Source organism: Anabrus simplex, chromosome 1, assembly GCF_040414725.1.
Source record: "Anabrus simplex isolate iqAnaSimp1 chromosome 1, ASM4041472v1, whole genome shotgun sequence".
NCBI lineage: Eukaryota > Metazoa > Arthropoda > Insecta > Orthoptera > Tettigoniidae > Anabrus > Anabrus simplex.
This window is the reverse complement of record NC_090265.1, coordinates 940,509,075-940,534,727: the sequence shown is the minus strand read 5'-3', so window position 1 is coordinate 940,534,727 and position 25,653 is coordinate 940,509,075. Positions and strand designations below refer to the sequence as shown.

Below are 25,653 nucleotides of genomic sequence, written 5' to 3'. Positions count from 1 at the left end.
TGATACATCAGTTTGGTGAATGTCCTTAGATCTTTATTCATAAAAATGTGAGGGGGGGAAAAAACATCCAAAAGCCACATGAGCAGTGCAGATTCTGTTTTTTGCATCCTTCTCGAAAGTACAGTATATCACGAGGATACTTCCAAGACGGGAGGTGTCTTCTACTTGCTCCTGAGATGTATTTCCGATGGTAACATTAAGATCAATGAGTATTATCATTTAAAAATAGAAACATGCACTTTTAAACTTGCATAAATTGATCCTCCCTATAGATCTGTATATCATACGAGGCGTTCAGAAGCCAAGCCGACTAACTCCATCAAATACAAATCTTCAGTACAAACAGTTGAAGTTATTGAACTGTAAAAAAACTCAGTTTATTTTTCAGCATATTTACAATACACCCATTTATATTCTTACAATTAAAGTTATGTATTCGGCACTTTATAAATATATAAAAACATTTCAATGTCTCTGTCCCCCCTAAGAAAGCCACTTTCTATGAAGTTAGTCACATTGCCAACTGAAAGTTTTGACAGAGTATTCTGAGTGGTATGTATACAAGTCATTTTATTAAACAAATATGCACAAACAAAACCCTTTTACATGAACAATGCACTAGTATTATTGTAAGTCATTAAGTAGTACTTAAAATACACATAAAAAGTGCCTAAAATACAAATACATTATTCTTTGCCTCTATTCTGCATACATGATGCAGTCATCACTGACAGGTTCATCTCTTGCAGTCCTTAAGTTTTTATAATAGTGGTGATGAATAGGAGGTATAAACTTCAAGAGGTCCATTATATCCTTCACTTTGCGATGCAGATCAGTCTCGATGTGCTATAAAGGATATATTGTGGAACATTAGCTAGGCTTTCTAGGTTTCCATTTTTCACAGATATTAATTTTTCCAAAAGGCATTTCTGTGAAGAAAGTAGTTTCAAATTTGATAGTGAATTGTTCAGCCTTCTCAATCCTGATTCATCTCATTGTCAGCCAGTTAACTAGTTCACCTTCAACTCTTAGTTTCCTGTTGGTGATACACTTTTCTAAGTCTTCTGAAAGAGTCTTGCACTGTAACAATCAACACTCCACAGAGTAAGAAAGCTTCATGGGAAAGATATGTGTCGTTCATGAGGTCACATGCACCTCATCTCAAGTGTTGACTAATCTTTGATATTTTTCGGGAGTACAAGGACCATCCTCATTACTGGGAATTTCCATTGCAGGCTGTATTGTCACTGATCCACCCACGATTGCTAAGCATCTAGCAATGTATTTCATAGATGTGTCTGGTTCTGGAAATTACCGTCCTGATTTCCTGGCTCTGAAGCAGGAGGCAGAAAGTCGGGAAATGCACGGAGAATTGGCGCTTTGCTCCTAGACGAGATAATGTCCATAACTAGTTGTTGAAACACCTCATCGAGGATAGCCTTTTATGTCTTCTTGGGGTGTTCAACTGAATCTGGATAGAGGTAATTCCTCTCCTCAGGCCTGACAAAGATCCTAAGTAGGACGTTACAGACCTATTTGTCTCTCAAACTGTCTGTGTGAACTGTTTGAGGGAATGGTGAATCGCCAACTTGTGTGGTGCTTGGAGAAAAGATTACTTTTGTCCGAGTACCACTATGGTTTTTGCGCTTCCCGCTCCACCACTGACAACTTGGTACGCCTGAAGAGTTCTATCCAGGACACATTTCTCCAAAAACAGTATTCGGTGGGTGTTTACTTTGATTTTAAAAAAGACTCATACACCACATGGCGGTATGGCATCCTTTCAGTCCCACATCAATGGAAATTCCAAGGGACAGACCGCATGGTGCTCGTACAATTTTATAGGCGCATACAGTATATCCAGGTTAGACTATGGCAGTGCAGCATATGGATGAACAATGCCAAGCGTCCTTGTAAAAATGAATAATATCCACCACAGCATGTGCGTTCCGTTCAAGCCCCATTGCTAGTCTGCTCACTGAATCTTGTGTGCTGCCTTTACACCTGAGGCACCAAAAAATAATATTGTCCTTTGCTGAAAATTTGCGACAGATACCATGTCACCCAAGCTATCCCTGCGTATTTGACAGTGCAAACCGTCAGCAGTATGCTGCTTATCCACAAGCAATGCAACCGGTTGGTATACACTTGGATATCATTTACAGGTCGTTTTATATACCTTCAGTTTCTTGTCTTGTTAGACAACCAAGTAAGATACTTCCATTATTAATTCGACGATCTGATATCATCCTGGATCTGCATATCAGGCCTAAGGTGAACACGGACCCCTCCGTTTATGGGAGGCTCTTCCTGTCTGTTGTTGGCCAGTATCCAGCTTCAGTAGTTATTTACAGAGATGTTTCAAAGGCAAAAGTAGGCTCTGCATCCATAGTTAATAATGAGCAGTTTCTTTTTTGTGTAATGGAAACCTGTAGCATGTAAACATAACTCTGTGCTATCCTTGCAGCTCTACGGTACCTATTCGTGCACGACAATGCTGGTCCTTGTATAGCTTGTTGAGTATCATGCATCTTGATGCTTTTGTTTGACTCAACTAGCCAGCACGTAGCCCTGATTTAAATCCCATAAAATATTTTTGAGGTAAGTTAGGCAGAAGAATCCAAGACCAGAATCCTGTTCCTGAGATATTAGTTGATCTGATGAAGGCACTGCAAAAGGAATGGACCAGAGACTCTTCAGAAACTTAACTGAGGCCTTGCCTGAGAGAATGGAGGCCATAAGGGGGACACACCAGATACTGAGTTTTTCTTTCTGTTATTTAAGTGTGTACTTAAGTTGTGTGCATAAACATCATTTACAGTAAAGGTTAATGGGCAGAAAGTTAACAATCATTTTGAGAAAACTTCAGAAAAAGTGTAGACATTTTACCTACAGCAGTCATTGTCTCAAAATTGGTTTGAAAAGTGTGAATTTTTGCCACAGTGTCATAAAATTATAATCTTTATGTTGAGTACCATTGCAGCTATGTTATTTTTTGGATTACTTCTTAATTTACATTTAATCTTCAATTTTAGTGTGTGTGGGTTTTTTCCTAAGTAATTTTTCTGTTCTTTATTTTATGGTCTGTGTACTTTGTAATGACTGCTAGTTATTATATTTTCCTGGTTGTCTTCTCTTGAATAGATGAACTTCCTTTTACATTGTTTGATCAGTATCACACGAGAATCGATATCTGTTTATATTACACTATTTTTGTAACATTCTGTTTATTACTACTTGAATCATTTAAATTTCATTTCCCACAGGCATGTGGCTTTGAGATTTTGGTCGCACAAGCCAAGCCTAAGCCAAAGGATGATAATTCTCCCACTGAAGCAGACTTTTCATGTGAACCAGGTTGGTGTAAATATCTGACGAGTCTCAAGAAAAAGGGATATTTCCAGGTATTAAATATTAAATAGTCGCTTACACTAATGATATTCATTGATGATAGTTAAGTGAATGGAATATTGTATATTTCTATGTGAATTTTTTCTTTCCCCCCCCCCCCTGTATATTGTATAGAAACTTCAAGTTTATTGAAGTGGCCATGTTTCACTGAAATTCTTTCCACAAACTTAATAGCACATTTACTTGTGTATTGCTATGATTTGCATAATATCCCCTCTCCTTTTTATTCTTTTCTTCATGGGACCTCTAAATATTAGTTCCTAATTAGCGTCGATTTCTTAAGATCTTTTGCTACCATGTTTTTCCTTCATTCCCACCTAGATATACCCGCTCCCTTCACAAAGCTGCAGGTTGTTTTTATTGGGTCTTTTTGGATTTTTTTTCCTCTCTCCTCGCATGGTAGTCCTAGAGTGGAGAGTCTGATTCTACCCAGTGCCTCACATTTGAAAAGTATGTGTTCAGCTGATTCCTCTGCTTCATTGCATTTTCTACATATATTGTCTCTTATTACTCCAATTCTGTGTAGGTGGTTTTTCAGATGGCAGTGTCCTGTCAACAGTCCTACTACCCATCTTATATTTTCTCTGCTGAGTTTCAACCGTTCTTTAGTATGCTTCTTGTTTTGTCCTTTTATCAGCTCCTGTGCAAGCCTGCATCCTGGAGTATTTTTTCCAGTTCTCCGTTTGTTTCTTTTGTACCCATTTTCCTATGTAGTGTCGGACTTGTCCATAGGAAATCCTTCTTACATGTTCTGGGCATACAAAATATGTTTCTGCCCCTTTCCTGGCCAGTTTATCTGCCTTTTTTATTTCCTTCTGTACCTGCATGCCCTGGTACCCATATTATTTTCACAATGTTGTAATTCGAGAGCTTCAGGAGAAGTGAATGGCAATACCAGACAATTCTGGATATTATCCGGACTGCTTCTAGTGCCTTAGTGGCCACTTGGCTGTCCGTAAAAATGAAAATGTTCTTATTTATATAGTTCATTTTCAGATTTTCTTCAAGACATGTTGTGATAGCTATCACTTCAGCTTGGAAGACTGAAGTGTGTTTGCCCAGGCTCATCTGGATTGATCTCTCAGGTCGTCCCCCATTGATCCCTCCTGTGCCATCCCCAGTCTTTGAGCCATCAGTCCACCACACTATGTCTTCTTTTTCAATATTCCATTTGTTGATATCCCAGTCTTTTCTTTTATTACCTGGGTTTCAAACGGTTTTTCAAAGTTGTACTTTGGTATCATATGATCAGAAGTCATGTGTAGAACTTCGTCTGTTATTACTCTGTTCATTGTACAGTGTCGTAGATTGGGTCTTTGTGCATTCCAGCACTCTGATTGTGCCAATCTACTGTATATGAAATAATTCTAGCCTGTCCTTTTATGAAATTACATAGTGATGTGAGGTCTAGTAAAGTATTCAAGACTTCTGTCAGCGCAGTTCTCATAGCCCCAGTTATGGCTATGCATGCCATTCTCTGTAGGCTATCCAATCTACTGCTGACTTTTCCTTGACTTACTTCCTGCCACCAGATGATTGCAGCATAGGCCATCAACGGTCTAATGATCATTGTGTATATGCACATTACCATTGATGATCTTAGGCCCCATTTCTTCCCAACGGCTCTTTTACATGCATACAGCAAGTTCTTGGCCCAGGTTATGTTCCTTTCTATATGTGGATTCCAGGTTAGATTTTTATCTAATACTACACCTAGGTGCAATGCCTGTTCTTCCATATATATATATATATGTCCAAATAGCTTCGTAAAAGGGACCCGAGTTATCTTATTCGGGTTGACTGATAGTTGTTCTTCCCGACACCAGTTCTCCACATGGTTAAGTGATCTTTGCCTGAGGTCCTCGATAACACTCATCACCTTACCTCGTACCACAATCACTAGGTCATCTGCGTATCCTTGTATATAAAAACCCTGTTTGTTGAGCATAGCTTTGATTTTTTTCACCACACGGTTCCACAGCAGAGGCGAAAGAACTCCTCCCTGAGCACAGCCTCAGTGGCCCTAACCATCAGAATTTCTTCAAACAGGGTTGCTTTTATCTTCCACCTAACATGGATTTAATCCATTTGACAACGGTTTTATTCACCTTGCTCTTTTCCAATGCTTTGATCATAGAGTCATAGGTTGTATTGCCGATGGCTCGATCTATATCTAGAAATGTTGCCAGTGGAATTTCTTTATATTCTAAGCTTTCCTCGAGTTTACAAACCAACTGGTGGAGTGCTACTTCAGTGGATCTGCCAGATCTATATGCAAACTGATTTTCATGTAATGTTGAGTTCAGTTGCACCGTTTTCTGATAAATTTATCCAGAATTTTCTGCATTGCTTTCAGCATGAAGGAGGTTAAACATAATGGTCTGTATGCTTTGGCTTGGGCATAATTTGCCCTTCCAGGCTTAGGTATGAATACTGGTTTAGCTTCAGACCATGATTTCGGCACATACCCTAAAGCTAGACTAACTCTGAAAAGGTCCATCAGGGCATTGACGAGCATCTCCTGTCCTTCCTGTAGGAGTATCACAAGTATCTCATCTGGCCCCGGAGTCTTTATAGGATGAAACGTGTCGATTGCCCATTTTACATGGTTATGTTTTATTATTCTGTTGGCACAGTTCCAGTCTGCTCTTCAAGCTCCGGTCTCTGTTTCAACCGTCACTTCTTATGTCATCCCCTCAGCCTCAGGAAAGTGACACGCCATTAGTATCTCCAGCATGTCCCTCCCTGCCTGAGTAAATGACCCATCTGGTCTCTCCTGTGTCAGTATCCCCACTTGATTTATATGGGTTGCTTTCAGAACCTTCTGGAGCCTTGTTGTTTCAGTGTGTGATTCCACTTTCTCACAGAACAGTCTCCAAGATTTTCTTTTTGCTTTCTGTATCTCTAGGTTATACTCAGTGAGTTTCCTATGATATACGTCCCACATACCATTTCTAGATGATATTCTATACAACATCCTAACCCTTTTTATCATTTTGGCTAGTTTGTTGTTCCACCACCTTACTTGTTTGGTGTTTTTCTTTTCTTTGAGAGGACAGTTGTCATAGAATGAGTCTGTAATGGCCTCTTCTAATAGTTCCACTGCCTCATCCAGTTCTTTCTGGCCTCTCACGTTAGTTGGAATTTTTTGTACAGCCTTCCCTAGAACTTCTCTGTATCTATCCCAGTTCTTTTTGGGTCTCTGTACATCTCAATCCCACATAATCTCGCATCTATTGCAAATTGGATGTGCTGGTGGTCTGCCAATGATGGTTCCTCCAGCACCTTCTAGTCTTTAATAAAGTTTGCAATATGCGTAGTGCTTAGCGTAGTCTGTTACCGTTGTATGATTTTTATTTATAAATGTAGGCTTGTTTCCTAGGTTTAGTGTAGTCAACTCAGTTCCAGTAATAAACTCTAGTAAAGGCTCACCTCTTGCACTGCAGTTTGTGCTGCCCCATGCCGTGTGGTGTGAATTTGCATCTGCTCCAAGGACTAGGTGTTTGCCTTTCCTCTTTGCATTGCAAATTAGGTTCTCAACTTCTTCTGATGGGGGCAGATTAGTTGAGTCATATGGGAGATATGCAGGCCTATGGTTATTTCGCTGGGTCCCTGTCAATTTCCAAGTTTAATCTTGGCAACGGTGAAGTCCCGTGAACAGTGTTCCTGCAACATACGACATTTTAGTTCCTTGTTCACAAGAAGACATGTTTTCCAATGTATCGTACATCAGCTTACCTCCAGATTCTGCCAGTCCTGCTACTCTGCCCTTGACTACCCAAGGCTCTTGAATAAGGGGGCCACGTCAATAGCCCCGGGCTTGATCTTCCTGGCGAAGCTGGCCACAGCTGCTTTTTTATGCTGAAGATTGGCTGAAAAACCTTCAGCTCCAGCTTTATCAACATTGGGTTTCGTTTTTCCCCTGATGACCTGAAACTTGATCTGCCCAAGTCCGAGCTTAGCCTTAAAAGCTTCTCTTTTTGAGCTCTTCAAAGTCTCTTTCACCAAGGGCTAAAACGACTGTCCTTCTTGTCTTGTCGATTGAAGTGCCATTCAGCACTCTCTACTCTTGTGTTAGAAGTTTGGTATCGTACTAAACATCCTCCACTTTCATCTTGTCAAAAGGGGGTGGGAACATGGTGATGACCTTGGTCGTGTTCAGCACCTTTTTTGCATCTGCCACCTTTAGGATCTCCCCTTTCCATGGGTTACAGTTTGATACTGCCTGTTCAATTATAATGTATATAAGAAAATGTTTATTATTTTGTCACCTATTCAATACAATACAGAATGTTAGCATATGAGTTAAAACATTGTTAAGATATAATGAGACATGTTTCGCCTCTTCTTATGAGGCATCTTCAGTCAGTATCAAAACCTTATTTTTTACCAGGTACCTGGTTAAAGATTATTTTAAGATATGTTGGAAGATGATGTGTGTGAGATAAAGTTTACAGTTTATCATAAAAATGTTTCTGAAATAATTAAAACTCTAATACAATGATAAATTTGTACGTAGTTCACAAGGCACTCAGTCTTGGCTTGGCAGCCGTTGAGAGTGGAGCTCCCGTTAGATGTTACCACCAAGTGCGAAGTGCACGCAGTTATTCGGTTTTTTAACGCGAAAGGTACTGAAGGGATTGAAATCCATCGCCAATTGACGGAAGTGAATGGTGAGTCGTGCATGGATGTTAAAAATGTTCGTAAGTGGTGTCGAGAGTTTGCAGCCGGTCAGACTGAAATTCATGGCAAATGAACAAAGGAGCAGGAGACCATCATTTTCCGTCGAGACACTCGTGAAGATTGAGCAAATCATGCGTGAAGATCAGCTGATCACCCTGGATGATCTCTGCACTTTGGTTCCTGAGGCCGCTCATAACTCCCTGAACAGCATGGAGGCAAGCTGGTATGACATGGGCATACAAAAACTGTTGCAGCGTCTACAAAAATGCATTAACTGAAATGGTTATTATGTAGAAAAATAGCTAAATATTCAAGCTGTAAAATGATGTAAACCATTGTAGAAATAAACAGGTCTATGTATTTATAAACCAATAGATCTTATTTTTGGGATTACCTTCGTACCTTTGTGAATCAGTCTGTGTGAGTCGACCTCTCCAGATTCCAGGATGGCAGAGTTCAAACCCAGTGGATTTTTGAAAGACAGAAAAATGCATACTTGAGGAAAGTATCATTTTGCATAGAGGGACTGCATAAGTCACATGACATTAAAACTGTATACTGGCCGTTGATATATCGTTCTGCGATGCGATTTTATTTGACGTAAATAAATATCACACAAGAACACGTTCACTTCCTTGTATAAATTACTTGTTTTTACTGTACGCCACAACATTCAATTATACAGTCGCAAATGACACTATATACAACACTTAATAGCGAAGTACCCTGAAGTCGATTCCGACCAGTACAGATATCAACAACACTGACTCGTGCACTATAACATGCACTCTCTTGTATTCACCGCCTCACTCACTCGAGTCCAATACTCAGACTCTGCCTCGGAGCCCAACAGTTACTCCCAGACCATCACTTGCCTGAGTCCTAAGAACTAAGAACTGAACCATCCTCACTGACTGACAGCTCGATATATATACCATTCGATCAACCATCTAGAATGATCGACTTCTAGAAGAGTTCTTACAACACTCTAAAGGAACACACTCGAAACATTGATCGACCAGCTAATCGAATGGGTACTCGAACATTCATTGACTATTTACTAATCTATATGGAAACATCTACAACATTCGTAATGTCTCTACATGTATCTGGATAATAAAACCTTACAGTAAGTTTCCAGAACCCTTCATCTGTACCAAATTATAGCACAATAAGTCTAACATACGAACATTATGGAATTTTGTACCGCTTTCGACTACAGGGATTTTGTGGTTAAACTTATACACAATACGTATTTGAGGCTATACAATTTTATACTACATATTTACAGAGAAACCATGTACTAGTCATGTTTAACCTTTAATAAAAGATAATTTAGCATTAAATAAACTATAATTAAAATATATTAAACATAATAATTGAAGGTTTTACACCAATTATGATGTCGTACCTACGACAGATAAAGGAATATTCAACACTTCCTGAGGTCACCAAAAGGCAGCATAACCCTCGCATGTCCGTAGGAGTCTATAGAGTCCGTTGTAGCTGCAGCCACGTGTACATAGGTACCACAAAATGCAACAAGGGTGTTAGGCTGAAGGAGCACAACTGTCAGAGATGACTAGGACAGTGAAATACATTAAAACGTTGAATTTACGTTGTCGGATTTTACGTTTTCCCCAACCTTACGTAATAAAATGCAAGTCTGTATAATTAACATAAACGTTTCCTTGTACTTAGATTTTCTTGATTTTACTATTTCCCCTAAAATACACTCGCATTTTAAAGTCCTGTGATAAGGAATAATCTTGATCCTACAAGTTATTGGTTGGAATATATTACATGCTTCCCTTTTGTTGAGCAGAATGACTCAAAATGTTTGTAATATTTTGCGCACTCCTTTTGGCAATTGTGTGGAGAACAATAACTATAATCAATACATTGGTTGCCTAGTGTGAGTGTGAATTGTAGCGTGTAGCATTTGTTTAATAAGTCAAAGCAGCTACCTCAGTGAGGAATCAAGGTTAAACAAAGCAGTCGACATTTTGTGTGTTTCTTAATGTTTTGATTATGTTGTTTTTGTAACTTTCCCGAGTTGTAAAGCTTTATTATTATGTGGTGTGACTCAGGCTATGAAGCGTGCTGTTCTGTCAAACCATGTGTTATGTACATATAGTTAACAATATATTACACATATCACATACACTCTATAATACTAAACTATACACATGGTTATAAAAACACATTAAAGGAAAGAAAGGAAACTTTTATAAAAGAACACAAAATAAAGTCCTAATTTATCAGTAAAAACAAATTTAGCACATAACTTAGTAACACACAGAATGAGATACCGTATTTGCTCGCATATAACTCGCTACCGTGAATATCTCGTACCCCATTTTTAACATTGAAATTGCAGGGGAAAAACTCCCCGCACATAACTCGTGTTAATTTCTGACGTCACAAAGACATACGGCACATACACGACATGAAGTTTGGGTGTTCCGTGGATGTGCCTGCATTAAATATCAGGATTGTACCAATTGCTGTTATGGCACTTCGTACTTGACAGTACAAGAAGAAGCTGCACAACCCCTGCTCCAAGGCCACATTCCTAGCCAGTCAGTCACACTTAGCCATCCCTCTCACTCTTCTGTCTTTGTCAATATGCTTATCGCTACCTGTACGGCAGAGCTGATGACGTGAACTCGGAGTGTTTCCCTGTCCAGGCAGTCCAGTGATCACGGTATTAGGTATCGTCCATCGTTTAATACATTCTCTTTCCTTGTCCCCTGCAGAAATGTTCTAACAATGTTTTTCTGAATAAATTAACATCCAAAATCAGTCATCCACTCTTATTATTATGAGGTATACCATATTCTTACTTAATTTATGTACATAGCATTACAATTCAGCAATTGTTTACTTCAGCCTTTATTTCTAAAGAGTTATTTACTGCTATCGATCACGTTATTTACGCATTTATTACAGAAACATGACCTTTTTTCATTTCGATTTGTATTCACAGAATACCAGTTGACCGGGCGAGTTGGCCGTGCGTGTAGAGGCGCGCGGCTGTGAGCTTGCATCCGGGAGATAGTAGGTTTGAATCCCACTATCGGCAGCCCTGAAAATGTTTTTCCGTGGTTTCCCATTTTCACACCAGGCAAATGCTGGGGCTGTACCTTAATTAAGGCCACGGCCGCTTCCTTCCAACTCCTAGGCCTTTCCTATCCCATCGTCGCCATAAGACCTATCTGTGTCGGTGCGACGTAAAACCCCTAGCAAAAAAAAAAAAAAAATACCAGTTGACGAGTATTACTAATCGACTCTGACGTCACCTTTGAGTTTCAATTGTATATTATTATTATTATTATTATTATTATTATTATTATTATTATTATTATTATTATTATTATTGCACCGAGAATTGGCAGCGCAAGTGGAATTAAGGAAGGTGCAGGCTTTAAGATCAGAGCCATTTACCAGTCGCGTAAAAAAAAAAAGAGAGGGGGGTGCGGTAGTGAAGTCCGCGAAAACCGAGGCCATCTGCTATGCTAAATATTTATTACTGCAAAGCATTCCAACAAGAATAAACTTCGTTCCAATGCGGGGGGGGGGGGGACACCTGCCCTTACATAATACAAAATCTCCACTATTCTTTTCATAACACGACAGGAGTATATCACAACCCAATTCTCAAATATTAAACAACTTCAGGGGTTTTAGGCCACATACAAATTCAACATCAACGAGGGCAAAATTATACTAACTGCTCAACCAACAAATCTGATTATACCAGAAAAACCGAGGCTCAGCCTCGTAAGCAATGTCCATAAAACACAATATGACGAATTACATTAAAAACAAGTCTCATTCATTAACATTCCTTCAGGGAGCTTACTCTTTCCAATCAGTGAGGCCCGTAGCCTCTCCTAGCAGCGTAACAAATACATTACCTTCTCAAGGTTAAAGTAACTCCCTTTTCTCAGCCCAAAGAAGGTTGACGAACATTCTCCCTACCTCCACACCCGCAGATGAAATGAGCGGAGACCAGCCGCTTTTCGACCAGACAGCTTGCTTGCACCGAGCGATCTGAACAATTCTTTACAAGAGGCACTGACCTCTGTCAATACGCACCACGCCCCTCCCTCTCGGGAGAAGCGGGGTGAGGCGGGGAAGCAACGAGACGGGTGTGAAAATCGGAGGAACGCTTGCCAACGTTAAGATGGAAAAATCCACCAGGGCGGAAATAATTTCATTTTTCCCTGGGGTCATAAAGGGGGAAGGGACGAAATACATTTTATTAAGGAACGAGGAAAAATAATACATATAGTACATAAATATAAAATACACACACACAGATCGATCTGGGTAAATAAATAAAGCCGAAAACAGAAATGAACGGCGAGGGAGCTTAACTCATGGTACAGACCTCCCTACCTTAGTCCCCAACCAGGTTGGGAAAGTTTATTTCTTGCACATGAGAGCTCTTGATGAAAAAGTTAATTCTTGCGATAGATAAATAACCGTTTGCTTCACACTTGAAAACTCTTGAAGAAAGAGTCCTTCCTTGCGATACACAAACATCAACTTGCTTAACAATAATTTAGATTGATACACATATGTTGCTTGATGAGTAGGCGATGAAAGAAAGTCCATAAGAGCCAAGATCCCAGAATGGATGTCTCAATTGCAAGATTAGAATGGGTTCCAATACAATCGCCGGGCGAGGTACCGGCTTCCAAGTCCAACATGAGACAAGCGGGCATGGCTCAAAATCAGTGAAAATGCCGAGCGCGCGGCAAATAGCCACACCAACATGCAGAAAGCCAGATGGAAGATACGTGCAACAACTGGCGGCGGATGCTGGCCAGCACAGAACATGCAGAAGAACTGCCCAGCAGGATGGCCGAGGGAGTCAGCGCACGCCAAGACGCCTGCATGAGGGGCCCTTCTCACGGAGCGACGGGCGAAGGTGGAAACTCCATAATGCTGAAACAGACATTTAAGGCTAGCAGTTTTGTCTCTCAAAAGCCGATAAGGTCAAAGGGTCGAGATGGAAGGAAACGACCCAGGCTGGCGCACCGGGTGTGGAGGCCGAAGGCAAGGTAGGGCTGCTGGAGGGCTCACATAGCAAATTAAAAAAACTTACAGACTAAGAAAGATATAACCCCCCACCAAATGGAGGAGTTAGTAAACCAATAGGGGAAACACACCCCCACAGAAATTAACATAACAGACTGCACAGGTTCTCGCCAACGAATCAAAGCAGAGAAAACTCATTGAGCGGATTGAACCTGCAAAAGATGGACGCGAAAAACTCCCTCCGTCGCAGGGTCCCTCACCAACAGGGTGACCGGGGTAAGGAAATCAAGAATCTGGAAAGGACCGCAGAACCGGGCAGCCAGCTTCCCAGAAGAGGGAACGAAATTCTTAATAAATACATCATCTCCGACGGCCAGGCTGGTAGGCTGACGTCCCTTATCATAGCGCTCCTTTTACCTTGATAAGAAGCCTGAAGATTCTCCTTAGCTTTCTTCCAATTAGCCCGGATGTTAAGGGGATCCACCCTTTCGGGCAACAAGTCATTAATATGCCATAAATTAGAAAGCGGGGAGTTTGGAACAATCGTAAACATGAGGGGAAAAAGGGGAAAACCGGTGCGCCTCATGCACAGCGGAGTTGAATGCATAAGCGAGCCACGGTAAGGAGGTGTCCCACCTCTGAATATCGTGGTGATGGAAGGCGATAAGGGCAGAACGTAAATTCCTGTTAACTCTCTCTGCGTACGAAGGCTGAGGATATTAAGGGGAAGTTGTGACGTGAGAAATCGAAAGGCTAAAACAGAACTTCTTGAATAGATTAGAGGTGAAAGCTTTAGCATTGTCCGAAACCAAATACTGACTAGGACCAAATAATGAAAATATAGTTTTCAAACACCTATTAATTGTCTCAGCGTTGGCCATCCTCGTCGGAAATAACCACGAAAAACGAGTGAAGCCATCAACGCACACCAAAATAAACCTATTAGATTCAGTCTTCGATCTCGGAAGAGGTCCTGCGAAATTGATATACAGACGTTGTATGGGACGGGTAGCTTGCGTAGAAGACAACAACCCAACCTGGGAATTAATAAATGGCTTACTAATCCTACAAATCTTACACGCCTTCATAAGTTCACGAACTTCTCCGTCCATTCCCTTCCAGATAAAATATTCTCTGATCTTTTCCCTTGTTTTAAATGCTCCCTGATGACTTGCAAAGGGAGTTTCATGGAAGTATTTAAAGATCATAGGTACTAACACTGATGGAATTACGACCTTCATCTTACGATCATGATGGGAAGGGCAACAAAGAACTCTGTTCCTCAGTACGTAAGGATTGACGATTTTCCCATCCTTCAAGTCTTGCACGATAGGTGCCAAGACTGGATCTTCCAATTGAAATTTGCCTATGTTGTGTTACAAGAAAGGGGTGTCAGATAAAATCGCTCCAACCAAAGGTAATGAGAATAAGGACTCGGAGAGGCAGGGCTCCTCATCTAGAATAGGTTGATCAGAAAACATGGCTGAGGGTATCCGCTACAACATTTTCAGAACCCCGAATATGACAGACGTTAAACTGAAAGGCGGAATGCTTATAGCCAAACGACCAGTTTTCCATGGTTTCCCAAGCACCCAACTTAACGCCTCGTCAGTTTCAAGCTCGAACTTAACGTGCTCTAGGGACATACGAAAGCATTCTAGAGCAAAAAGAACAGCCAACCCCTCAAGCTCGTACACAGAGTATTTAGCCTCAAGAGGCGTAAGAGCGCGCGAAGTGTAAGCAACAGGGCACCCCCCTAACTCAGAATCCTGGAGCAAGACGGCTGCGACAGCTAACGAAGAAGCATCGGTTTACAATGAAGACCTTAGTAAAATCTGGCATGGCCAAAACCGGAGCGTTGGAAATGGCTAGCTTGAGGTCATCAAAAGCAGCCTGCTGAGAAGCTCCCCACTGAAACCTTACTCCCTTATGCCAGAGTGCATTAAGAGGCGTCGCCCGACTGGCAAAATTTGGCACGAACTTTCGGAAGAAGTTAACCATTCCGACAAAGCAGCCAACCCCTTTCACGTCCTGTGGAGGAGGAAAATCCTGAATGGCCTGAGTCCGGGACTAATCAACCGAGACACCACTAGAAGATACAATATGCCCCAAAAAAGACATCTGGGGTTTGGCGAACAACACCTTGATAACTTGACTGTCAAGCCAGCCTTCCTCAGGTGCGACAATGCTTCATTGAAGTGCTGGAGATGATCCTCAAATGTCTCCGAATATACGACTACATCATCAAGGTAACGATAGAGATAGTCAAACTTATTGTCGGAAAACAACTGATCAAGGAGTCTTGTGAGGACGGCAGCACCCGTCAAAATGCCGAAAGTGAGGCGGCAAAATTCATAAAGGTTCCAGTCCGTCGCGAAGGCCGTAAGATGACGAGACTCCTCCGCGAGCGGAATCTAGTAATAAGCTTGATTGAGATTCAAGACGGTGAAGTACCTAGCCCTCTTTAACTGTGAGAAACACGTATGTAAATCCGGGAGCGGGACCGACTGCAAGACCGCCTTACGATTAAGAGCCCTGTAATCCAGCACAGGCCTGTAACCTCCCTGGGGCTTGGGCACGAGAAGAATGGAAGAAGAGTAAGCCGAGGTAGAGGGCTGGATTATCCCTTCCTCAAGCATTTTGTTAATGATCTCTTTTAATGCCTGCATTTTTGGAGGAGATAAGCGGTATGGTGGAAACCTGACAGGAACAGAATCCGTAACCTCTATCTTATACTCTAAGATATTCATCATCCCCAATTTCTCAGTAAACACATCCGGGTAGGCCTCACACAACTCCCTAATCCTCAGTCAAATGGCTAAGATCTGACACCACTCCGTCCTGAGGCGGCGATGCTGACAACGCTGAAGCAGAATTACCAATATGCAAAGGGATTTGAGTCATCTGAGAAAACTTGAACCAACATGAACGTTCCTGTATGTCTAACACCAAACCAGTATAATCAAAGAAATTTGAACCAAGAATGACAGAATACGGTAATTTACTCGCAACATACAAAGGAAATTTCCAAGTGAAACGGAAACCCAAATTTTACGTTTTACCACTCCCAGAACCTCAATTCTGGAAGAATTAGCTGACACAAAGGAAAGCGAAACCGGAGATAAATCGGAAAGTTTGCAGGCAGCTTTATGCAAAGCGAACCATCTTTCACTAATGAATGACACTACACTGCCAGAATCAAGAAGGGCCGAGACAGGCTCATTATTTATTTCAACCTCAACCAAGGGACTCAAACCTTTAAATTCCGTGGATATCCCTAAACAACCCGCGGGGCAAATGGGAGAAGGTTCACCAAACGAACAAGATTTTCGATAGTCAACAGGGGAAGGTGATTCAACACCATTGTCCTGAACGACCTCCTGCTATAGTCAAGAACTATTTGAAGGGGTGACACAATGCCGCGTGAGATGACCGGCGACTCCACACCAAAAACATATAATATTACTAGTTTTAGACGGAACCTCTACCCTAGGACCGGCGCTAACACCCTGACTGTTACGAGACCGAGAGGGACATTTATTACGCAAATGATCGGAGGCACCGCAATTATAACACTTTCTTAACAAGTTAGGCTTACAAGCAACCGAAGACTCCCTCACATTAGAATCAACGGGGGTTGGCAAGCTAGTAACACGAAGCGAGTCCACATGGCGAACACCTTCGGCAGATACCACCATCGCTTCAAGCTCCGCGAAACTATGAGGTTGGGTAGCAAAGCAGAGACAGGAGCAATATGACGGGGAAATGCCCTCTACGATCGTAAGAACGATCTCCTCCTTAGTATAATATAACACAAACACATTGGTGTAAAATTTGACATCAGAAATAAATTCAGTTAATGGCTCATCTGAGCGTTGAACCCTGAAATAAAATTTCAGCACTAAAGAGTTGAGAGCCCTAGTCGGAATAAAATGAGTAAGCAAATGAGCATGAAACTGCTGAAGTGACAACTGATCAGAAATGGCATTGACTATTTTATTGGAAAGCACTCCTATTACATTACATGTTATAATTCTCATGTTAGGTCCGTATTGAAATGTACGTAAATACAAAGTATGTTACAAGTGTTTATTTATATATCCACCTATTCAATACAAAGAGATCTTTTTAGAAATTAAATATTATTATAAAATGTTAAGGGACATGTTTCGCCCATATTAAGGGCATCATCAGCCTCAAATTCAAACCTGTATGGTGAAAAATCAGGATCCTGATTGCTCTTACAAGCCATAAAAAGAGGATATCATTATAGGTGTCAGTCTAAACATACAAAATATTAGAATGTCCTTGGCTAAAATTGCAGTATCAAGCTGCATGTCATAAGTTCACATGAATATACTTTCCGGAGCGTTGAAAAACTTGTTGGGGTAGGGCAGTAAACAGCTCAGTCTTTATAATAAAACAGAAATGTGCCTCCTTGAAGATGATAAGAAAAAGCAAAGCTGATACACTGTTACAGATGTCAATATCGTATGTTGTGATAAGATAACAGATCTCTTAAATGGCTGTTCAGCTGCCTATAGTCTATTTAACTGGCTGAAGGAGTGAAAGTCGAATGTGTTATGATAAGATAACAGTCTTCCTTACATAATTGTGGGAGTAAGGAAAAAGCATTCGGTTGTCTATCGATGTATTTATCTTATTTGAAGGACGAAAGTCGAAGGTTTATCGACGTTGATAGAGCTCTTTGGTGTGAAGTCTGTAACAAGAGGAGAGTGAATGCTTAGGAAGGTATTTTTGAAGAGAAAGTGGGTTTAAAGAAAGGTAAAACATGGAAAATGTATAAAAACACTTACCCTTTCGTCTGTGAAGATGTAAATCAGTTATGGAAAGGTTAGTTGAAGAAAAATAACGTTATGTGTAGGTTCATTTATTTCTTTGACTGTTAATGCAGTTGCTATGGTAGCGTTGAATGACTGACATTTGTACTTCTGGTATTGTATCGATGTGAGATTGGCGGAGGAGGGTGTGGTTGAGGGGAGGGGGTAGGCGGAGCGTTAAATTTATGTGTTGTTGGTTGCGAGAGATTTACATGGTCGGACAGGGAGGGAGTCGTGTTGGGTTGCGGGAGAATTGTGGGGGCGGGCATGAAGGGAGTCAAGTTAGTTAAAGTAGTGGAGGTTCTAGAAGTTAACTTAAGATTTTTAAGAATGTAGTTATGTTTTGAATTTAGAGTTTGCAATAATTTGGGTAAACTTTCGTATAATGGATTCTTGACTTCAATTAAATCATTGAGGTTTAGATTTTTGTTGTAGTGTTGGTCCAAAAATATATATAGATGGTTTCAAGTTCATTCATCAACTTTCCTTTGTCTACTCTTTTAATAATTGTGAGGTCTCTTTCTATTGTTGTGAAGTGATGTCCTGTTTCTTTCATATGGGAGCTCATTGCTGAAAATTTATTGTGCTTAATGGCATTATAGTGTTCTAAGTACCTAGTTTGAAAACTCCGGCCTGTTTGACCAATATAAGAGGCGTTGCATTGCGTGCATGTGAGCCTGTATATGCCTGATCCTGAGTAAATGTTTTTGCTTGAATTGACTGTGTTGTGATTAAAAAATAATTTTTGGTTAGTGTTTGTTGTTCTAAAAGCTATGCTGGTATTTTTGTTTTTTATTGGGTTCAAGATCTGGTGAACATTTGGATTGTTGTAGGTGAAGGTAACGAATTTGGATTTTTTGGGTTTGTCAGGGATGAGGTTTGTTGTTAATTTGAATTTGACCTTATTTATTAAACGGTTAATCATTTCAGGTTTATATCCATTGATTTTTGCTAAATCCTTTATATAATTTAGTTCTGTTTGAAGGTTCTTGGGTGTGAGAGGGATTTTTAAAGCTCTGTAAATTAAACTGTGAAATGTGGCCAATTTATGGGAGTTAGGATGTAAAGAAGTACTTTTGATTGTTAATGGGGTGTGAGTAGGTTTTCTGTAAATTTTAAAATCGAAGTTGCCATTAATATGAGTTACAGTGAGATCTAGGAAATTTAAGGATCCACTGACTTCATCTTCCTTGGTGAATTTAATATTTTGGTCTAGGTTGTTTAAATAATTTAAAATATTGGTACTGTTATTGAGATCTTTATTGATTATTACGAATGTGTCGTCTACATACCTAAGCCATAAGCTAAGGCCTTTTATTTTATTTATTATTTTATGATGTTCTAAAGAATCTAAATAGATGTCAGCTAAGATGCCTGATAAGGGATCACCCATAGCTAGGCCATCTTGGTGGTAAATTTTACCATTAAAGGTGAAATAGTTGTTTTTTAGCACAAAATTTAGGATTTTTATGAATTCTTCTAACTCAAGCTTGCTGAGGTTGCTGTGTTTTGCGAGGTTGTCTTTGATAATATTTACAGTTTCCTTTGTTGGTACATTAGAATACATATTAGTAATGTCAAAAGAGCACATAATGTGATTTGGTAGTAAGGTGAATTTTTTTAAAATTTCGCAGAAGTCTATTGAATTTTTTAAGGGGGATTTATTGTTGAACGTGTAATGTCTTTTTAGAAAATAGTGGATATATTTTGAGGTTTTATATGTCGGACTACTTCTACAGTTGATGATTGGGCGTATGGGTGTGTTTTTCTTATGTAATTTAGGCAATGCTCTGGCTGTGGGGGTTTTAGGGTTCATAAGGATTAGTTTTTGCTGTTCTTGTTCATTTAGTAAAAATGTGGAATTCTTTAATAGTGTTTTTAAATTTCGTTGGATTCTTATTGTGGGGTCTTTATTGACTATTGTGAAAGTTTCATTTGTGAAAAATTCTTCTGTTTTTTCAATGTAATCTTTCTTATCTATTAAAACAGTAGTCCCTCCTTTATCGGCTTTAATTACTATTATGTTGTTATCTTTTACTTTGTTTTTTACCTCTTTAATTAATTTTGAATGATTGAGAATAGCGTCTTTATTTAAAAAGAAACTTCCAACACTAATTGAAGGTTTACCGAATAACGAGGAACGTTTTTCAACATGCTATTTAATGGGTGAGGGATACTAGAAAAGGGCAAGTTCACAGAAGGCCAGATTGATTGTTGAACTGGGGAATTAGCCTGGGGAAGAATCCTAGGTAAGGAACATTGCTGCGACTCCAACAAGCCTTGCGGCCCATCCGACTCAAAATTACAAATACCCTTATTCGATTCCTCCTCAACCCGATTGACAGAAAGAATAACAGGTTTAGATTTAACGGAGAGTGTGGTTAACCAAGCCTCAACCTTTCCTAAAAGTTGGACAGCCTTGTCTTTTAAAGCTCCAACTTGACTTGCTAATTCCTCCTTTAATTCTAAGGAAAGTAAATCTTCCGTCCGATGAACGTAATGGGTTTGACGCCTTTGTACTCGTTTTAATCGATGGAGGGATGCTACATCGTTTTCTAGAAAATCCATAACTGAGGATCTGTCAGTTAAATTGGCCTGCATAAGGGATGCCGAACTTGCAGCCTCAGTCTCAGAGAACTTGGGCACTACGATGACTTTGCCTAAATTTGTTTGCAGTAATAGCTCGTCCACTTTAACTGTTCCTTTAGACTCTAAATTACGAATTAATAATTCGTATAATAGCTCCTCTTTTCGAAGATACCCAGGGTAAGCCACGTCTCAAGTAGCCATAGTGCAAATATCTCCGGCCACCAAGCTGAATGGGGAACACCGTAACCGAGATAGACCTCGCACACTCAAATTTGCCCGAAAACACTGGTAGGAGCTCAAATAAACGCTCTGCTACCAGACTGCTGCATCAAGAATTGGCAGCGGAAGTAGAATTAAGGAAGGTGCGGGCTTTAAGATCAGAGCCATTTACCAGTCACGTAAAAAAAAAGAGAGAGGGGCGGTAGTGAAGTCAGCGAAAACCGAGGCCATCTGCTATGCTAAATATTTATTACTGCAAAGCATTCCAACAAGAATAAACTTCGTTTCAATGGGGGGGGGGGGACCTGCCCTTATATAATACAAAATCTCCACTATTCTTTTCATAACATGACAGGAGTATATCACAACCCAATTCTCAAATATTCAACAACTTCAGGGGCTTTAGGCCACATACAAATTCAACCTCAATGAGGGCAAAATTATACTAACTGCCCAACCAACAAATCTGATTATACTAGAAAAACCAAGGCTCAACCTCGTAAGCAATGTCCATAAAACACAATGTGACGAATTACATTAAAAACAAGTCTCATTCATTAACATTCCTTCAGGAAGCTTACTCTTTCCAATCAATGAGGCCCATAGCCTCTCCTTGCAGCGTAACAAGTACATTACATTCCCAAAGTTAAAGTAACTCCCTTTTCTCAGCCCAAAGAAGGTTGACGAACATTCTCCCTACCTCCACACCCGCAGATGAAATGAGCAGAGACCAGCCGCTTTTCGACCAGACAGCTTGCTTGCACCGAGCGATCTGAACAACTCTCTACAAGAGGCAGTGACCTCTGTCAATACGCGCCACGCCCCTCCCTCGCGGGAGAAGCGGGGCGAGGCGGGGAAGCAACGAGACGGGTGTGAAGATCGGAGGAATGCTTACCAACGTTAAGATGGAAAAATCCACCAGGGCGGAAATAATTTCATTTTTCCCTGGGGTCATAAAGGGGGAAGGGACGAAATACATTTTATTAAGGAACAAGGAAAAATAATGCATACAGTACATAAATATAAAATACACACACACACACACACACACACACACACACACACACAGAGAGATCGATCTGGGCAAATAAATAAAGCCGAAAACAGAAATGAATGGCGAGGGAGCGTAACTCATGGTATTACTATTATTATTATTATTATTATTATTATTATTATTATTATTATTATTATTATTATTATTATTATCATCTGATTGAGTATGGGATATGATAGTAAATTGGATCTACTAATTCCCACTTCAGAAGTGAAAACATGTTCTTATTTATTTATTCTTACATCTGATATTGATTAATTGGGGAAAGGGTGTTGCATATATTCCTTTGTTTTACAATGTGTACTGTATATTTTACTTACTGTTTTGTCATAATCCTGGCTACTAAAATGTTGAAGATTTCATAATCTTAAAGCATTTAGAGGCAATGATAGTTTTTTAAAGAGGAATTTATATTAATTCTGGTCAATGAAAGAAACACCAACAGTAATAATAATTTACATCAGAATAAGGTTAGGGAAAATTAGGGCTCTTTTTTTTTTTTTTTGATTCGTTGTGCCCAACTGCGGAGCGCGTTTGAACTTATTTTGCACAATGTTTCTTCTTCTTTTCTTCCCAATCTCTCTTCATTTTTTCACTGTGTTCCTTTCTGCGTGTTTCTGTCCAGCCTGTATTTTTTCTTGTTGGTTTCTCTGCAAATTTATGTTTGTTTACTAAGCTTCTAAATTTCATTCTATCTTTAATGGTTTCGTCCTCAATACCCATTTCTTGTAGATCTTCATGAATTTCTGCTAACCAATTGTTGCGGATTTTCAGGGATAGAGCTAGATTTAGAATTTTCTTTGTCAGCCTGTTGTTATCCATTCTGTGTAGGTGTCTGTAGAATTTTAGTCGTCTATTTCCGATGGTATCTGTGATTTTTTCTGTGAATTGAAAAATTTTGTGTGGTTTCTTTTTCATCCAAATTCCATTTTCGAACTTTGGTCCTAGGATTTTTCTGAGAATTTTCCTCTCTTGTTTCTCAATGCTTTTCATTTGTGACCTGCCGCCAATGATCAGTGTTTCAGATGCATAAAGTGCCTCTGGTTTGATGACTGTATTGTAGTGTCGTAATTTTGCATTTTTTGATATACATCTTTTGTTGTATCTGTTCCGTGTGATTTTGTAAGCCCTTTGCAGTTTAGCAGTTCTTTCTTTGTTAGCTTCCTGATTTAACCCTTCTGGATGAATAATTTCACCTAGATACTTGAATTTATCTATTTGGGAAATTATTCCACAACTGGTGATTAATGGTTGATTGTCGAATCTTGATTTAGTTCCTTCCATAAGCTGCGTCTTTTCAAATGAAATTTGAAGTCCGGTTTTTGTGGCTATTTCATTCAATTTTTCTATGGATCGGATTTCTTATTGTCTGTTGTTCGAAAGGATCGCAAGGTCATCTGCGAAAGCTAAGCAGTCAAGGTGAATTTTGTCTTTAAGAAGTCTGCCAATGTTTATACCTTTAGTTTCTTTTCTCCATTCACAAATCACTTTTTCCAAAACTAAATTGAATAGTAGTGGGGATAGTCCATCTCCCTGTCGGACACCAGTTCTGATTTCGAACGGTTCAGTAATTTCTCCCAAGAACTTAACTTTTGATATTGTGTTGGTCAGAGTTTGTTTAATCAATTCCCTCGTTTTCCTGTCGACTTGAAATTCCTCTAGTATGTTGAACAGAGTCTGCCGATCTATGGAATCATACGCTTTTTTGAAGTCAACAAAGGTGATTACTGTTTGTTTGGTTTTGCGAATCTGTAGTATGGTTTTTAGGTTTAGGATTTGTTCTGCGCAGGATCTCCCTTTTCGGAATCCAGCCTGATAATCTCCAATCAGGTGGTCTGTTTGTTTCTCTAATCTATTAAGTAGAGCTTTAGAGAAGATTTTATATACGAATGAGAGGGGAGAAATTCCTCTGTAGTTATTAATATCTGATTTGTCTCCTTTCTTGTGAAGTGGGTGAATCAATGCACATTTCCAATCCTCCGGAATTTCTTCAGAAAACCAGATGTCCTGTAAGATTTTTTGAATAATCTGGACCAGTTTGTCACCACCAATTTTCAACATTTCAGCGATTATTCCATCTTCTCCTGGTGCTTTGTTGTCTTTTAAATCTCTGATTATTTGTTTGACTTCTTGTAATGTGGGGGGTTCTGAATCTGGATTACGTGTTGGTTTTTCATAGGTGAATTGTTCTTTCGGAGATTCACAGTTTAAAAGTTCCATGAAATGGTTTGCTAGGAGTTCACAATTTCCCTTATTACTTGTTTCCAAAGTCTCATCTGTACGTTTGAAACAGAGACTAGGTGCCTGATAATTGGATAATTCTTCTCTGAATGTTCTGTAGAAGTTCCGTGTATTGTTTTTCTTGAAATCTTCTTCTATTTCTGCCAGTCTGTTTTGATCATATTTTCGTTTTTCAGATCTGATGATTTGTGTGGTTTGTTTCTGTGTTTTGAAGAATTCATCACGATTTTGATCAGTTTTATGGGAACTCCAGTTTAGCCAGGACCTAATTCTGACTTCTATGGCCTTGTCACAGGTGTCATTCCACCACCTGTGTTTGCGTTTCCTTGGAGGGGTTGCTGATGTTTTGTGAAGCTTTCAAGAGTGTGTCCTTGAGTTCTAGCCAGTTTGAAGGAGCATCATTGGATATATTCGCAAGGAAATTGTCTGAGTTCTGTCTCAGAAATTCAGGGTCGATTCTTAGATTTCTGATTGTTTTGGTTTTCTTCCTGTTGGGTTGAAACTTTACTTTAACAAGAGATAGGTGGTGGTTGGAGTCAATAATTCCCTTTTTGACTTTAACGTTCATAATTTCTTTTTGGTTTTTCTTGGAAATAGCCACATGGTCTAGTTGAAATTCTCCTAAATGCATGTTCGGGGATCTCCATGTCATTTTCTTTTGTGGAAGTGCCAGGAAATGGGTTGGCATCAATTTTAGATCGAAATTCTCGCAGAAGCCAATTAAACATTCTCCATTTTTATTGGTTCTTTTGTGAGCAGGGTAAAGTCCTAAAGTGGTCCTAAATTTCTTCTCTTTGCCCCCAGCAGAATTTTGACATGATGTTTTGGAATTTTGGCTTAGTTTCTTCTAGTAATTCCCAGAAGTCATCTACCTTCTGTGGGTCTTTATGATTGTAATTGTTTATAGGTGCATGTGCATTGATTAGTGTATAAGCTTTGTTTCCTGATTTGATTGTCATTAGTGAAATTCTTTCAGAAGGAGATGTCAAGTATAATACCGAATTTGTGATATTTTTTCTCGCTGCAAAACCAGTGCCAAATTGTAATATTTTGTTAGGGAGGAGGGTAGCTGGTTTACCTTTATAAATTCTATAGTTTCCTGATTCAAAATGATTTTCGTCACTGTACCTAGTTTCTTGGAGTGCCAGAATTTGGATGTTGAGTTGGTCTAATGTGTCTGTTAAGTGCTTCAACTTTCCAATTTTGTGAAGCATGTTGATGTTTAAAGTGCCAATAAAATGTTTTCCTTTGGGCGAAGAGATTTGGGAAGCTCCGATACATTCGCGCATGATGTTCTCGGTCCCCCAGAATCCGATGACCGAGAAAACCTAGTATGAATACTGGGGCCTGGGGTAGTAGTATCATTAACTGACGTTGCCATCATGCTAGTAAGTTGAAGATAATGGTGAGATTGATCTTTGTCAATCTCATAGTTACAGCTAAGGTATAGAGCCTCAGAGGTTGCCTCAAAATGTTTTCTGGCTGTGCCTGTTTTTGGTTTGCCAGAGAATATTTATTTATAATATTTTATTATTTAAAATTATATTAATATGGAGAAACAAACAC

The 25,653-nt window shown here is 39.7% G+C and overlaps 1 protein-coding gene across 1 annotated transcript in view; it reads left to right on the top strand.

The window, feature by feature from the left end:
* Positions 1–25,653, top strand: part of ecd (ecdysoneless) — a 197,796-nt gene that overhangs the window by 102,753 nt on the left and 69,390 nt on the right. Inside the window, exon 7 of the mRNA XM_067136676.2 lies at positions 3,267–3,404. Within this exon, the coding sequence (XP_066992777.2) occupies positions 3,267–3,404 (138 nt within the window). The remainder of the gene's footprint in view (positions 1–3,266; positions 3,405–25,653) is intronic.